Source organism: Sapajus apella, unplaced genomic scaffold (assembly GCF_009761245.1).
Source record: "Sapajus apella isolate SASKATOON/1434 unplaced genomic scaffold, GSC_monkey_1.0 scaffold153, whole genome shotgun sequence".
Taxonomy (NCBI): Eukaryota; Metazoa; Chordata; class Mammalia; order Primates; family Cebidae; genus Sapajus; species Sapajus apella.
Window position 1 is genome coordinate 1,274,522 of NW_022437093.1, and position 17,220 is coordinate 1,291,741.

The window sequence follows — 17,220 nt, forward strand, 5'->3', positions numbered from 1 at the left end:
TTCACGTTTGTTGGCTTCATGTATGTCTTCTTTTGTAAAGTGTCTGTTCATGTCCTTTGCCCACTTTTGAATGGGCTTGTTTGTTTTTTTCTTGTAAATCTGTTTTAGTTCTTTGTAGATTCTGGATATCAGCCCCTTCTCAGATGGGTAGACTGCAAAAATTTTTTCCCATTCTGTTGGTTGCCGATTCACTCTAATGACTGTTTCTTTTGCCGTACAGAAGCTGTGGAGTTTGATTATGTCCCATTTTTCTATTTTGGCTTTTGTTGCCAGTGCTTTTGGTGTTTTGGTCATGAAGTCCTTGCCTAAGCCTATGTCCTGAATGGTTTTGCCTAGATTTTATTCTAGGATTTTTATGGTGTTACGTCTTATGTTTAAGTCTTTAATCCATCTGGAATTAATTTTAGTGTAAGGTGTCAGGAAGGAATCCAGTTTCTGCTTTCTGCACATGACTAGCCAGTTTTCCCAACATCATTTATTAAACGGGGAATCCTTTCCCCATTGCTTGCTTTTGTCAGGTTTGTCAAAGATTGGATGGTTGTAGATATGTTGTGTTGCCTCTGAGGCCTCTGTCGTGTTCCATTGATTTATATCTCTGTTTTGGTACCAGTACCATGCTGCTTTGATTACTGTAGCCTTGTAGTATAGTTTGAAGTCTGGTAGTGTGATGCCTCCTGCTTTGTTATTTTTGCTTAGAATTGACTTGGCTATGCGGGCTGTCTTTTGGTTCCATATGCAGTTTAAGGTGTTTTTTTCCAGTTCTGTGAAGAAGGTCATTGGTAGCTTGATGGGGATAGCGTTGAATCTGTAAATTACTTTGGGAGGTATGGCCATTTTCACGATATTGATTCTTCCTAATCATGAACATAGAATGCTTCTCCATCTGTTTGTGTCCTCTCTTATTTCGTTAAGCAGTAGCTTGTAGTTCTCCTTGAAGAGGTCCTTTACGTTCCTTGTTAGTTGTATTCCTAGGCACTTTATTCTCTTTGTAGCAATTGTGAATGGCAGTTCGTTCTTGATTTGGCTCTCTTTAAGTCTGTTCTTGGTGTATAGGAATGCTTGTGATTTTTGCACATTGATTTTGTATCCTGAGACTTTGCTGAAGTTGCTTATCAGTTTCAGGAGATTTTGGACTGAGACGATGGGGTCTTCTAGATATACAATCATGTCATCTGCAAATAGAGACAATTTGACTTCCTCCTTTCCTATTTGAATACCCTTTATTTCTTTTTCTTGCCTGATTGCTCTGGCTAGAACTTCCAGTACTATATTGAATAGGAGTGGTGAGAGAGGGCATCCTTGTCTAGTGCCAGATTTCAAAGGGAATGCTTCCAGTTTTTTACCCATTCAGTATGATATTGGCTGCTGGTTTGTCGTAAATAGCTTTTATTATTTTGAGATACGTTCCGTCAATATTGAGCTTATTGAGGGTTTTTAGCATAAAGGGCTGTGGAATTTTGTCCAAGCCCTTCTCTGCATCAATTGAGATAATCATGTGGTTTTTGTCTTTGGTTCTGTTTAAGTGGTGAATTACGTTTATAGACTTGCGCATACTGAACCAGCCTTGCATCCCTGGGATGAAGCCTACTTGATCATGGTGGATAAGCTTTTTGGTGTGCTGTTGCAATTGGCTTGCCAGTATTTTATTGAAGATTTTTGCGTCTATGATCATTGTGGATATTGGCCTGAAGTTTTCTTTTCTTGTTGAGTCTCTGCCGGGTTTTGGAATCAGGATTATGTTGGTCTCATAAAATGATTTGGGAAGGATTCCCTCTTTTTGCATTATCTGGAATAGTTTCAGAAGGAATGGTACCAGCTCCTCTTTGTATGTCTGGTAGAATTTGGCTGTGAACCCGTCTGGACCTGGGCTTTTTTTGGGTGGTAGGCTCTTAATTGCTACCAACCTCAGACCTTGTTATTGGTCTATTCAGGGTTTCGACTTCTTCCTGGTTTAGGCTTGGGAGGAGGCAAGTGTCCAGGAATTTATCCATTTCTTCCAGGTTTACTAGTTTATGTGCATAGAGTTGTTTGTAATAATCTCTGATGATGGTCTAAATTTCTGTGGAATATGTGGTGATAACCCCTTTATCATTTTTTATTGCATCAATTTGGTTATTCTCTCTCTTTTTTTTTTTATTAATCGGCTAGTGGTCTATTTTGTTGATCTTTTCGAAAAACCAGCTCCTGGATTTATTGATTTTTTGAAGGTTTTTTTGTGTCTTTATCTCCTTCAGTTCTGCTCTGATCTTAGTTATTTCTTGTCTTCTGCTAGGTTTTGAGTTTTTTTTATCTTGCTCCTCTAGCTCTTTCAATTTTGATGCTAGGGTGTTAATTTTAGATCTCTTCTTGCTTCTCATGTGGACACTTATTGCTACATATTTTCCTCTAGAGACTGCTTTAAATGTGTCCCAGAGATTCTGGTATGTTGTGTCTTCGTTCTCGTTGGTTTTGAAGAACATCTTTATTTCTGCCTTCGTTTCATTGTTTATCCAGTCAACATTCAAGAGACAGTTGTTCAATTTCCATGAAGCTGTGCTGTTTTGAGTTTGTTTCTGCATTCTGGGTTCTAACTCGATTGCACTGTGGTCTGAGAGACTGTTTGTTATGATTTCTGTTCTTTTGCATTTGCTGAGGAGTGATTAACTTCCAATTATGTGGTCAATTTTAGAGCAGGTGTGATGTGGTGCTGAGAAGAATGTATATTCTGTGGATTTGGGGTGGAGAGTTCTGTAAATGTCTATTAGGTTTGCTTGGTCCAGGCCTGAGTTCAAGTCCTGGATATCCTCGTTAATTTTCTGTCTGGTTGATCTAATATTGAAAATGGGGTGTTAAAGTCTCCCGTTATTATTGTGTGGGAGTCTAAGTCTCTTTGTAAGTCATTAAGAACTTTCCTTATGTATCTAGGTGCTCCTGTATTGGGTGCATATATATTTAGGATCGTTAGCTCTTCTTGTTGCCATTGATCCTTTTACCATTATGTAATGTCTTTCTTTGTCTCTTTTGATCTTTGTTGCTTCAAAGTCTATTTTATCAGAGACGAGAACTGCACCTCCTGCTTTTTTTTTTTCTGCTTTCCATTTGCTTGGTAAATCTTCCTCCATCCCTTTATTTTGAGCCTTTGTGTATCCTTGCATGTGAGATGGGTTTCCTGGATACAGCACACTGATGGGTTTTGGCTTTTTATCCAATTTGCCAGTCTGTGTCTTTTGATTGGGGCATTTAGTCCATTTACATTTAGGGTTAATACTGTTATGTGTGAATCTGATACTGCCATTTTGATGTTAGGTGGCTGTTTTGCCCGTTAGTTGATGCACATTCTTGATTGTGTTGATGCTCTTTACCATTTCGTATGTTTTTGGAGTGGCTGGTATTGGTTGTTCCTTTATATGTATAGAGCCTCTTTCAGGAGCTCTTGTAAAGCTGGCCTGGTGGTGATGAAATCTCTTGAGTACTTGCTTGTTTGCAAAGGATTTTATTTTTCCTTCACTTATGAAGCTTCGTTTGGCTGGCTTTGAGATTCTGGGTTGAAGTTTCTTTTCTTCAAGGATGTTGAATATTGGCCCCCACTCTCTTCTGGCTTATAGGGTTTCTGCTCAGAGATCTGCTGTGAGTCTGATAGGCTTCCCTTTGTGGGTAACCCAACCTTTCTCTCTGGCTGCCCTTAGCATTTTCTCCTTCATTTCAACCCTGGTGAATCTGACGATTATGTGCCTTGGGGTTGCTCTTCTTGAGGAATATCTTTGTGGTGTTCTCTGTATTTCCTGGACTTGAATATTGGCCTGCCTTGCTAGGCTGGGGAAGTTTTCCTGGATAATATCCTGAGGAGTATTTTCCAGCTTGGATTCATTCTCTTCGTCACATTCAGGTACACCTATCAAACGTAGATTAGGTCTTTTCACATAGTCCCACATTTCTTGGAGACTTTGTTCATTCCTTTTTACCCTTTTTTCTCTATTCTTGCCTTCTCATTTTATTTTGAGTTGATCTTTGACCTCTGATATCCTTTCTTCTGCTTGGTCAATTCGGCTGTTGAAACTTGTGCATGCTTCGCGAAGTTCTCGTGTTGTGTTTTTCAGCTCCATCAATTCACTTATATTCCTCTCTATGTTGTCCATTCTCGTTAGCATTTCGTCAAATCTTTTCTCAAGGTTCTTAGTTTCTTTGCATTGGGTTAGAACATGTTCTTTTAGCTCACAGAAGTTTCTTATTACCCGCCTCTGAAGTCTGATTCTGTCATTTCATCACATTCATTCTCCATCCAGCCTTGTTCTCTTGCTGGTGAGGAGTTGTGATCCCTTGTAGGAGGTGAGGTGTTCTGGTTTCGGGTGTTTTCATCCTTTTGGCGCTGGTTTCTTCCCATCTTTGTGGATTTATCCACCTGTTGTCTTTGTAGTTGCTGACTTTCAGATTGGGTCTCTGAGTGAACTTCCAGTTTGTGGATGATGAAGTCATTTCTGCTTCTTAGTTTTCCTTCTAACAGTCTGGCCCCTCTGCTGTAGGACTGCTGAGGTCCACTCCAGGCCCTGCTTGCCTGGGGATCACCTGCAGCAGCTGCAGAACAGTAAGGGTTGCTACCAGTTTCTTCTTCTGCTATCTTTGTCCCAGAAGGATACCCGCCAAATGTCAGTCTGTTCTCTCCTTTATGAGGTGACTCTTTGGATATATGGGGGTCAGGGAGCTGCTTGAGGAGACAGTCTGTCCTTTATTGGAGCTCAAGTGCTGAGCTTTGAGCTCTGTTGTTCATTCAGAGTTGCTGGGCAGGTACGTTTAGGTCTGCTGTAGCAGAACTCATAAACTCCCTTTTTTTTTTATTCCCAGGTGCTCTGTCCCAGGCAGTTAGGGCTTTATTTATGAGTTTCCATTGTGCTGCTGCCTTTTCTTTTTCAGGGCTGCCCTGCCCAGTGAGGAGGCAGCCTAGTCACTGTCTGGCTGCAGAGGCTTTGCTGAGCTGCTGTGGGCCCCACCCAGCTGCCGTGTGATCTTCCCTGCAGTCCTGTTTATATGGGTGTAGTTAGAACTGCCTCGGCAATGGTGGCCCGCCTCTGTAATGGCAGACTGTCTCTGTAGTGGCAGGTTGCCTCGGCAACGGTGAGCTGCCTCAGCGATGGCGGACTGCCTCCATAGCGGTGGAGTGTCTCAGTAATGGCGGACGCCCTTCCCCCACAGAGCTGGACCAGCCCGGGTTCAGCTGTGCTTGCTGTGAAACTCTCAACCCAGAGCATTTTCAATTACTGTTTTTGTGTGTGTGGGGTAGGGGGGTGGGGTGGGACCAGCCGAGCCTGATCACCTGGCTCCCTGACTCAGAGTCTTTTTTTTTTTAGTTGAACAGTCGACTCTCTACCAGGTGTTCCAGTCGCCCTCTGCTCTTTCACTGGGAGCTGCAATCCTGAGCTGTTCCTAGTCGGCCATCTTCCGATGACAATTTTTCTTTCAGCTACTGTTGGCATTAATGTGCTGAAGGCCACAATGCCAAGCAGACCCTGCAGGAATATGCTGAAGCTGTGCATCACTGCGCCACTCTCCAGGAGCTATAAATCTTAAAACAAATCCGTGGACTCCCACACTTGGCTGTGGAAGTGCTGCTCCCATGCTGACACCTTGTCCTGCTCTTCCATCCTCCTTTATGCCTGCCACCGCACCATCGCCTGCCGCCGCAGGGTCTCGGACGGCTGTGCCGGGGACTGGGCTGGCATGGGCCGGAGCCGCGGATGGAGCAGGGACGGCGACCTCGACACCGGGCGCCACCTCAGCAGCCTCAGGTGAGCTGCCTAAAACATATTTTTACGACTGCAGTTAATCTAACACCATTACCATTAGAGTATTTCCTAATAAGATGTCAAATTTTCTGTAATTAACTAGTTTACAAATTAGAAACCAATAAAAACAAATCTTCTGCACCATCGTGTGTTATGGGTTGTGCCCCCCAAAAGATATGTTAAAGTCCTAACCCCCAGTACCTCAGAATATGACCTTATTTGGAAATAGGGTCATTAAAGATGTTATTAGTGAAGAGATGAGGTCACACTGAACACAGAAGGACCCTGATCCTATATGACTGCTGTCCTTATGAGGAGAGAGAGACGCACAGGGAGAACGCCATGTGGAGGCAGAGAATGGAGTTATGCTGCCACAGGCCAAGGGACACCTGAGGCTGCCACACTGCTGAAAAGGCAAAGAAAGATGCTCCCTAGAGACTTAAGGGAATATGGTGCTGCCCCACCTTGATTTCAGACGTTTAGACTCCTGAAGTATGAGAGAATACATTTCTGTTACTTGAAACTACCCAGTTTATGGTATTTGTTACAGCAGCCTAGGAAATGACTGTGGGCACCTTCAGCAGCAAAACTACATTCTATACTCTAACCATACTAGAAGTAACTAGTAGGAAAGGTATTTTTAAAAATGCAGTTGGGCACGGTGGCTCATGCCTGTAATCCCAGCACTTTGGGAGGCTGAGGCAGGTCAATCACCTGAGGTCTGGAGTTCAAGACCGGACTTGCCAATGTGGTGAAACTCCGTCTCTACTAAAAATATAAAAATTAGCCGGGCATGGTGGTGGGCACCTGTAGTCCCAGCTACTCAGGAGGCTGAGGGAGGAGAGTTGCTTGAACCCAAGAAGCAGAGTTTGCAGTGAGCCGAGATTGCGCCCACTGTACTCCAGCCTAGGCGAAAGAGATCCCATCAAAAAAAAAAAAAAAAAAAGTATATATTTCAGTCATTATTTTAACAACAAGTTTTTTTAAAGTCCTCTATTATCTATTTCATGTCTGAGAGGTCTGAAACTTCAAACAGCATGTCAATATCCCAGATGAGATTTTTTTTTTTTTTTTTTTGAGAGAGAAAAAAGTTTCGTTCTGTCCCCCAGGCTGGAGTGCAATGGCGCAATCCTGGCTCACTCCAACTTCCACTTCCCAAGTACAGGCAATTCTCCTGTCTCAACCTCCTGGGTAGCTGGGACTACAGGCCTATCCCACCATGCCCAGCTAATTTTTGCACTTTTAGTAGAGACAGGGTTTCACCATGTTGGCCAGACTGCTCTAGAACTCTTGACCTCAGGTTATCCACCCACCTCGTCCTCCCAAAGGGTTGGGATTACACGTGTGAGCCACCACGCCCAGCCCAGATGAGATTTTTAAAGATTCCCAGAATTTCATATATTCTGTATAAACTGGGAGCTGTGAAATGGTATAAGATACCGAAAGAAGATCTAATGTTTATAAAATCAACAAAATGAATGACTTTGTTATAGATCATGTGACTGAGAATCCGATGGTTTTACATGAATTGCTTTAAAATGGATACTGGTTAGGACAAGGCAGTTGCATCAATTGAGGTCAGGAGTTTGAGACCAGCCTAGCCAACAAGACAAAACCCCAACTCTACTTAAAATGAGACAATTAACCAGGCGTAGTGGTGGGCACCTATAATCCCAGCGACTTAGGAGGCTGAGGCAGGAGAATCACTTGAACATGGGAGGTGGAGGTTGCAGTGAGCCAAGATCGTGCCGTTACACTGCAGCCTGGGCAACACAGTGAGGCTCTGTCTCAAAATAAAATAAAATGGATACTGGAACTTCTTACACTTCAGAATAAATACCAGGACTAGTATTACAATGCTGTAAAGTTTAATTTCGTCCTCTAATTACCCTAATTACGTGCATCTTAAATGATAACAATTTTGTACACAAGTCAAATCCCATTTACCTTTTTTTCTTTTTTGAGACAGGGTCCCACTCTGTCACCCAGACTGAAGCGCAGTGGCACAAGCTTGGCTCATTGCAACCTGCGCCTCCTGTGTTCAAGCAATTCTCCTGCCTCAGCCTCCCATGTAGCTGGGATTATAGGCGTGTGCCACCATGCCTGGCTAATTTTTGTATTTTTAGTAGAGACAGATTTTCATCATGTTGGCCAGGTTGGTCTAAAACTCCTGGCCTCAAGTGATCTGCCCATCTCAGCCTCCCAAAGTGCTGGGATTACAGGCATGAGCCACCACACCCAGCCAAATCCCATTACTTTAATTCTGTTTATTTCAACATAAACAAAGTCTTAGTAAATAATTTTTATTCTCTTGTGATGGACCGTTGGAGTCTTTAAACAAAAAGTGGTACACTGAATAACACTAACATTTAGTATTTAACATTACTTTCTCAGAAATATAAAATAAGTTACTTTTTCAACAGATTCAAACATACTGTAGAAAGCAAAAATTACTCATCTGGCCAAAAGGGATTATAAATCTGATAGAATTTTCCTATTAGACAACAAATCTTCTGTTTTAGGAAATTAAAGATCACTCAAAAATAACCAGGACACAAAAAGAACAACAACAACAACAAAGGTGTTAAGGGTCCTATTGAGGCTATATTTCATTATCTGATTTATTTTTTAAATGCCTTTAGGTTTGTCTCCTCCCATAAAACCTAGTACTGATGTTGGTGTTCAGCTACTTTACCCACTAAATTACTTCACACGTCTTGGAGTTTCTCATGTGCAGAATTGTCATCTGTGAGGTTATTAGATATATAGCTTTTTACCACTAGAGAATTTCAATTTCTATACTGAAGAAAGGAAATTAATTGATTTAAGCTAAATTTTAGGAACTAAAATACCTGCAATTAATAGACATCAGCCAGGAACAGCTTCCCAAGAGAGGATACGGATTTCTTGCCATTTATATGACTTAAAACCGTAAAAACATGCTCTCCACCAATAGCAAACAGTCCTCCTTATGGATTTCATTCACATAGTCTCAATTCCTCTGATTTGATGGCTCTACAGCAAAGTCATCATTTTGTACTCTACCATACAGATTTCCAAACACTCATGGGCATCAAGCTGCATTTAGAGTAAGAAGATAAAATACTGCTACTATTAGCAGTAACTTTAATTTTTGTTTTGTTTGGTTTTGTTTTGAGACAGGGTCAGCTCTGTCACCCAGGCTGGAGGACAGTGGTGCAACTCTTGGCTCACTGCACCACTCTCTGCATCATGCACCTCTGTCTCCTGGGCTCAAGTCATTCTGCCACCTCAGCCTCCCAAGCAGCTGGGACCACAGTTATGCAACAGCACACCTGGCTAATTTTGTATATTTTGTAGAGACAGGGTTTCATCATGTTGCCCAGGCTTGTCTTGAACTCCTGGGCTCAATTTATCTACCCGCTTCAGATAAATCTCATGCTGAGATTATGGGCATGAGCTACTGTGCCCAGCCGTAAGCATTCCTTAAAACTAATTACATCGCTATACAAACCCACTACTGTATCTTCTTTGAATTAAAGTCTAAAAAGATTGCTATCTAAACAGTAGCCATTGTCAGGGCTGCTTAAAGCCACTACCACTACTAAAAGTCAATGTAACCATTACGTGGCTTTGGCCACTATGGGGACCTTAAGTTTTATCTTCTTCTGATTCCATTTTAACAAATGTGGAAAGCTGATGGTGTGTCACTTCCAGAGCAACTTGCATGTCTTGGCTAGGATGTTACAGAACAGGTATCACACCTCCATGTAACTGCTGTTTACACTGGTATCTCTGCTATCACCAGCTATCTATGCTTAAGAGCACAGAGTAAATGCTGCTCTGAATGTTTGGTGCTGGCCTAAGAAAAGTCTGTGCTTTCCTTCCAAGGTATTCTTTGACTTGAAAGCCTCTTCATACACCAAAATATACATACATGAGGAACAATCATGCAGCAAAAACATGCTTAAACTAAGTTGGAGGTTAACGTTTCACATATAAAACAAGGACTACTAATGTGTAATTCAGAGGTTAGTTTTAGCAAATATTATAAATAGCATCAATATTTGTATTTTCTTTCAGGTATAAGTTTCTTATTTATGTCTCATTATTACTCAAAACTAGTCCTATATGCTCTACCATTCATACTCAACAAGCTATTTCAGCAAGGAAAAAACAGGTAGGAAAGGCAATCTATGGAATCTTCCAACTTATCATGATCTGGAGATTAAACACACACACACAGGTACACAGACACACAAAGACACAGATACACACACAAACACACACACACTCTAAAAGGTACTGCAACCTGAAGATATCTATATACCTTTAAACATCTGAGCTAACTGTAGCTATTCACACAGTTGGAATTTGAGGATTTTAAATACTAATTCCCTCCTTGGAATAAATACCTGAATGTTTCAAATCAAAAATTATGACAAAGAGAATGTATCCTCAAGATTCCAAGCTGCAAAGAGGCACACACAGCGGGGCTGGTCACCAATGTCTTCCAGGAAGTGACTCTCTCTGATAACTGGACACTGTCTCCTTAAATAACTCCAGGAACATGTCCTATAAAGTTCTTCAATGGTTTTATTCTGCTTTATACCTAACTCAAGACATTCTCCCTCAGATCCTTTCACATTTCATTTTTCTGTGGAACCAGAATAAATGCTCAACAGACTCTTAATGAAAATTCATTATATAATTAGAAAGATAGAAAGTCAAGCCCTAGGTTTTTCTTCCTGAGCTTTAGCAATTCCAAATTTTTAAATTTTAATCCAGAACTCATTATTTATTTTCTTATCAACCCGCAACTGTTACAGAGAACAGAACTCACTTTGTATTCCTAATTACTTGTGCCATTTTTTTCAGGACTTCAACTCATAACTGAAAAGAGGATGACCACTAGTAGGATTATTAATGACTACAATTACAGAAAACCTAAAAAATCCAAATGAACTTTTCAATTCTCCATTTAATCGTAACAATTCACTTACTTGATAAGATTCTGAAAAGCATAACCATCTGTCCACTGTTCAGTAAACGAGGCCCCATGTCGGACAGTAGTAAAGTGGCCCAATCTCAAGCGGTCTTGCATGCTCTTATCTCTACATGCCATCTTCTCTTGTTTTGACTTTGGGGAAACGGACAAAAAAAGGAATTCAATACCAATTAGCATGGATAAAGACACTTCTTAGAAACTAAAACATTTAACTTGATCAGGAAACATGCTGTTGAAAACCATACACCTCAGAACAGTCAGTTATGAGTCCTTGGATGACTTATCATTTCTATTCAAATAAAGCAGACAAGATAGAATAATGAAACAATCACAGGTTCTTCCTTGGTAAAGCTTTCCCAACCTGCCTCTCTATGTGTGTGTGGTTTTTTTTCTTTGGAGACAGAGTCTTACTCTGTCACCCAGACTGGCATGCAGAGCCATAATCTCAGCTCACTGCAACCTCTGCCTCCAGGGTTCAAGTGATTCTCCTGCTGCAGTCTCCAGAGTAACTGGGACTACAGGGGCGCCCCACCATGCCCAGATAATTTTTGTTTTGTTTTGTTTTGTTTCTGACACGAAGTCTTACTCTGTTGCCCAAGCTGGAGAGCAGTGGCGCAATCTTGGCTCACTGCAACCTCCACCTCCTGGGTTCAAGAGATTGTTCTGCCTCAGCCTCTCCAGTAGCTGGGACTATAGGCATGCACCACCAAGCCTGGCTAATTTTTTTATTTTCAGTAGAGATAGAGTTTCACTATGTTGACCAAGTTGGTCTCGAACTCCTGACCTCATGATCCACCCGCCTCAGCCTCCCAAAGTGCTGGGATTACAGGTGTGAGCCACCGCGCCTGGCCAACTTTTGTATTTTTTAGTAGAGACAGGGTTTCGCCATGTTGGCCAGGGTGATCTCGAATGCCTAGCCTCAAGCGGTCGGCCATCGTCGGCCTCCCAAAGTGCTGGGATTACAGGCTTAAGCCACGGCACCCGGCCTGCTTATGTGTTTTAACTTTTTGAGATGGAGTTTCATTCTTTTGCCCAGGCTAGAGTGCAATGACACAATCTTGGCTTACCGCAACCTCCACCTCCTGGGTTCAAGCGATTCTCCTGCCTCAGCCTCTCAAGTAGCTGGGATTACAGGCATGTGCCACCACATTCGGCTAATTTTGTATTTTTAATAGAAACGGGGTTTCTCCAAGTTGGACAGGCTGGTCTCAAACTCCTGACCTCAGGTAGCCCACCCTCCTTTGCCTCCCCAAAGTGCTGGGATTATACGCGTGAGCCACCATGCCTGGATGACCGTGTGTTTTTAATCTTAGAGTACCGCACCTTGTATTTGGGCCACATCAATGCCTAGCTCTTAGGCTGTTTCCCTATTTTCTGTTTCTTCTCTAATCTATTCTAAAGAACTGCTGCCAATTCATCTTCTCAGAACACCACTTCGCACACTTTCAATGTGATACTCCAACTCTTCCATGGGTCTTTGCTACCAAACTTTGGATCCAGAGAGGAAAAACTCCTCCATGAGCTAGATTATATCCGCCTCCCTGCAGAATTCTTACTCCAGAACACCTTATATACTCCTGATTCTTGAGAACATCATTCATTCAACATATGTTTATTAAAAACCAATTATACATCATGAACTGTAAGAATGTTAAGTATAGAATAGAAAACAACTGGTGATCACAGCCTAGAGAGGGGAGAGTTATAACCACTAAATATATTAATTGGTATTTCTAAGAACAAACTGTGGTAAAAAATTCGAAGGAAAGGAATAAAGTACTGTGAGGGATAAACGTCCTTGAGATGTCCTATTTTCAAACGACAGCCAATTTATAGCTACAGTTTTCCATGCCCGGAACACATTTTCCCTCTTCTTTACAGGTTTCTCCAATTAGTACCCTGCCCTTGATTTATTTTAGTGCATTTTTCTTTTCTTTTCTTTTTTTTTTTTTTTTTAAGAGACAGGATCTCACTCTGTTGCCCAGGCTGGAGTGCAGCAGTGCAATCACAGCTTACTACAGACCCTAACTCCTGGCTCCAGTGATCCTCCTGCCTCAGCCTCCTGAGTAGCTAGGACTACAGGTATGTGCCACCATACCCAGCTAATTTTAGTGAATTCTTAATATGTGCACTACTCACCTGAATAGGTTTCCTTATATATGTGAATGTATCTTATTCACCCACCCTCATGGAGACTGTTACCCCTCTGATGGCAGGAACTGTGTCTTTTGTTTCTTAGATTCATGCAAGTTGTTCTACTATGAGGAATTCATTCTTTTTTTTATTACTGAGTAGTATTCCACTGTATGACCATATCATAATGTGTATATACATTCACTTGTTAGCAGACATATAGGATGTTTCTGCTATTTGGCTATGAATAAACTGCTATGAATATCCTCATATTTATGTACTTTAATGGACATTTGCTTTCTTTCTGTTTTTTTTTTTTTGAGACAGAGTTTCACTCTTGTTACCCAGGCTGGAGTGCAATGGCGCGATCTCGGCTCACCGCAACCTCCGCCTCCTGGGTTCAGGCAATTCTCCTGCCTCAGCCTCCTGAGTAGCTGGGATTACAGGCACGCGCCACCATGCCCAGCTGATTTTTTGTAGTTTTAGTAGAGACGGGGTTTCACCATGTTGACCAGGATGGTCTCGATCTCTTGACCTCGTGATCCACCCGCCTCGGCCTCCCAAAGTGCTGGGATTACAGGCGTGAGCCACCGCGCCCGGCTTCTTTCTGTTTTTAAGAATAGAGATAGTCTCACTGTGCTGCCCAGGCTAGTCTCACACTCCTGGATTCAAGTGACTCTCCTGCCTGGGCCTCCCAAAGTGCTGGGATTACAGGTGTGAGTTACCATGCCCAGCCAACATCTGCTTTCATTTGTCTTGGGTAAATGCCAGGAGAGGAACTGCTGGATCACAGCATTAAGTACATATTTATCTCAAAAAGAAATGGTCCAAAACCCTCTGAACTGGCTATAATATTTTACATTCCTATTAGTGTAAGAAATCAGGCCGCCCCTCACCTTCACCAACCCTTGGCACTGTCAGTTTTTTTTTTTTACTTCTAGGCATTCTACTGGGTATGTAATAATATCTCACAGTGGTTTTACCTTGAGTTTTCCTGATGGATGATGACATTGAGCATCTTGTCATGTTTGCCATTTGCAAATGTTTATATGCTCTTTTCTGGTAAACTATCTGCTCAAGTCTTTTGTGCATTTTTAATGAATTTTCTTTTATGATTAAGTTATAACAGTTTTTATGTACTGAAATTCGATGAAAGATAATATTACAGTCTATGATTACATTTTCATTTGTGTGTTTTTTTGTTTTGTTTTTGTTTTTTTTTGAGACAGAGTCTCACTCTATTGCCCAGGCTGGAGTACAATGGCATGATCTCAGCTTACTGCAATCTCTGCCTCCAGGGTTCAAGCAATTCTCCTGCCTCAGCCTCCCAAGTAGCTGGGATTACAGGTGCCCGCCACTACACCTGGCTAATTTTTTTATTTTTAGTAGAGATGGGGTTTCATCATGTTAGGGTGGTCTCAAACTCCTGACCTCAGGTGATCCGCGCGCCTTGGCCTCCAAAAGTTCGGGGATTACAGGCGTGAGCCACCTTGCCCAGCTCATTTGTGTGGTTTTTCTTTGCTTGTTTTTTTTGTTTTGAGACAGAGTCTCAGTCCTTTACCCAGGCTGGAGTGAAATGGCACGATCTCAGGCTCATTGCAATCTCCGCCTCCAGGGTTTAAGTGATTCTCATGCCCCAGCCTCCAGGGTAGCTGAGATTACAGGTGTACACCATAACACCTGGCCAATTTTTGCATTTTTAGTAGAGACAGGGTTTCACCATGTTGGCCAGGCTGATCTCATACTCCTGACCTCAAGTGATCTGCCCACCATGGGTTCCCAAAGTGCTGGGATTACAGGCATGAGCCACTGTGCCTAGCCCATTTATGTTTCTTTAAACTGCATCATGGTATAGCGGACACTCAATAAATATTCCTTATTTAGAAAGTCAATAAGAAAGTACTATAATTTCAGTTCTTTTGGAAACAAATTTAAATTTTGTTATGTACTACTCTTAACAAATAGAAAGTTCTGTTTTCTTGTGAGAACTCAGGGACAGCATTATGTTTACTTTTTGTAGTATGCTATCTAGAGTTTAGTACAACTGGCTCAATCTATGCTGACTTCAGGAGGTACTCAAATTTTAAAGAAATTATCTGGATTAGCATATATTTTATTTTTTCTCTCAGAAAAAAATTTAAAAAGTGGTTACTTTTCTAAAAAATTGATTAATGAGTCAAAGAATGAAACAAAGTTTTCCCCAGTATCTTCGGCCTCAATAAAATAATCCATTTCACTTTTACTAAGAGACAGTGTTCCGTGTCTTTTAAGTAACATTCCAAAGGTTTCAGGAAAATAAATCACCAGTATATCTCAAATCTTTCGGTTGTCTTATAATACTGTCATTAGGAAGTTTTGTCTTCTTAAAACTTCTAAGAAATAAGCCAGGAGAGGTGGTGAGTGCCTATAATCCCAGCACCTTGGAAAGCCAAAGCACGCAGATCACTTGAGGTCAGGAGTTCAAGACTAGCCTAGCCAACATGGTGAAACCCTGTCTCTACGAAAAATACAAAAATTAACCATACATGGTAGCACACGCCTGTAAACCCAGCTACTTGGGAGGCTGAGGCAGAAAAATCGCTTGAGCCTAGAGGTGGAGGCTACAGTGAGCCAAGCTCATACCACTGCACTCCTGGATGAGGCTCTGTCTCAATAACAACAAACTTCTAAGAAACAGTCACTAAGGCTGGGCTTGGTGGCTTACCACTGTAATCCCAGGACTTTGGGAGGCAGAGGTGGGAGGATCAAGGTCAGGAGTTCAAGACCAGCCTGACAAACGTGGTGAAACCCCGTCTCTACTAAAAATACAAAAAATGAAATTTTACTAAAGTAAGAGGGATTTCGCAAAAATACAAAAAAATTTTTGTATTTTTAGTAGAGACGGGGTTTCACCACGTTTGTCAGGCTGGTCGTGGGTGCCTGTAATCCCAGCCACTCAGGAGGCTGAGGCAGGAGAATCTCTTGAACCCAGGAGGCGGAAGTCGCAGTGAGGCGAGATTGCGCCACTGCACTCTGGCCTGGGCGACAGAGTGAGACTCTGTCTCAAAAAAAAGAAGAAGAAGAAATAGTTACTAATAACTACTAACAGAGATACTCGATAACTAACCAATAACTATAATAAAGAGGACATTAGCCAATTAAAGTAATCATACACAGGTATATGACAACTTTAATTTTTTAAGAACAAAGCACTTAATTATCACATTATTATATACATAAGTTACTCTTAATGTCATCTCTGAAACAAAACTGCAACTATTGTTAATGTTTCTAATAGTAATAGGATACTAACTTCAATTAATAGAATGAATATAAGAATTGAGAAGAGCAATACTCCAAGTAAACTCAACTGGGACAAGCCATCCGTGTTGCTCAGTACCACATTCAAAGCAATGCACAGCAAGAAAGCATATTCCAACTTAACACTCTGGATGCTTGGTCTGGTGTCCATGCAAGGAAAAAATTCTAATTGTCAAATCATGTTCCTAAAAAGCTCTACTTTTAAATATTTTCATCTCAAGTAAGGAGAAAAGAAGCCACACAATGAAACATTGAGTACTCTGGGATACAGAATTTAGGCCAACATTATTTACTGACCTTTTCTATAAGGAGTTTCTTGCTCATTGTCACACATCTATTTAATCGTTCCTTGTATTTCTCTAGCATCTTTTGCTGTTCATCAATCTGCCGTCTCAAATCACAGTTGGCCTTGAATGAGAAAAAAAATTTTTAATTAGCTCTAAGGAAGAAGATTAACAGAAAAGCAGTTTCTAGAGAGAGAAAAAAATCATTTCTATGTGTTGTTTTATCAAAAGCAAAATTAAAGTTCAAACAGGTAAGAAGTAACTATGTCTTAGGAAAAGTAAGTAATTCCTTTATTCTCTCATAATATATCATCTATTTGTAAATGACAGATTGAATTACTAACTTGGGCACGTTTTTCTACTGATCATATTTTGCTCCTGCCAATAACCAGTTACAGCTAATCTTGTAATCACAAACACCTAAGCTATCACAAACTAATAATTAAACAAATTTTAAGGCTGGGTGCTGTCATTCACGCATGCAATCCCAGCACTCTGGGAGACCAAGGCAGACAGAGGACTTGAAGTCAGGAGTTTAAGACCAGCCTGGCCAACATGGTCAAACCCCATCTCTACTAAAAATAAATAAATTAGCCAGGCGTGGTGGTGGGAGCCTTAATTCCAGCTGCTTGGGGGGCTGAGGCAGGAGAACTGCTTGAACCCAAGGGACAGGGGTTGTACTGAGCTGAGATCGCGCCACTGCACTCCAGCCGAGGTAACAGAGTCAGACTCCAACTCAAAAAAAAAAAAAAAAAAAAAA

At 41.4% G+C, this 17,220-nt stretch overlaps 1 protein-coding gene across 12 annotated transcripts in view; it reads right to left on the reverse strand.

The window, feature by feature from the left end:
* The window catches only part of TLK2 (tousled like kinase 2), a 143,477-nt gene that overhangs the window by 40,412 nt on the left and 85,845 nt on the right, over positions 1–17,220 (reverse strand). For all 12 annotated transcript variants that reach the window (XM_032265947.1, XM_032265942.1, XM_032265943.1 and 9 more), the window contains 2 exons: positions 16,474–16,584; positions 10,739–10,875 (listed from right to left, as the gene is read on the reverse strand). In XM_032265947.1, the coding sequence (XP_032121838.1) occupies positions 10,739–10,875; positions 16,474–16,584 (248 nt within the window). The remainder of the gene's footprint in view (positions 1–10,738; positions 10,876–16,473; positions 16,585–17,220) is intronic.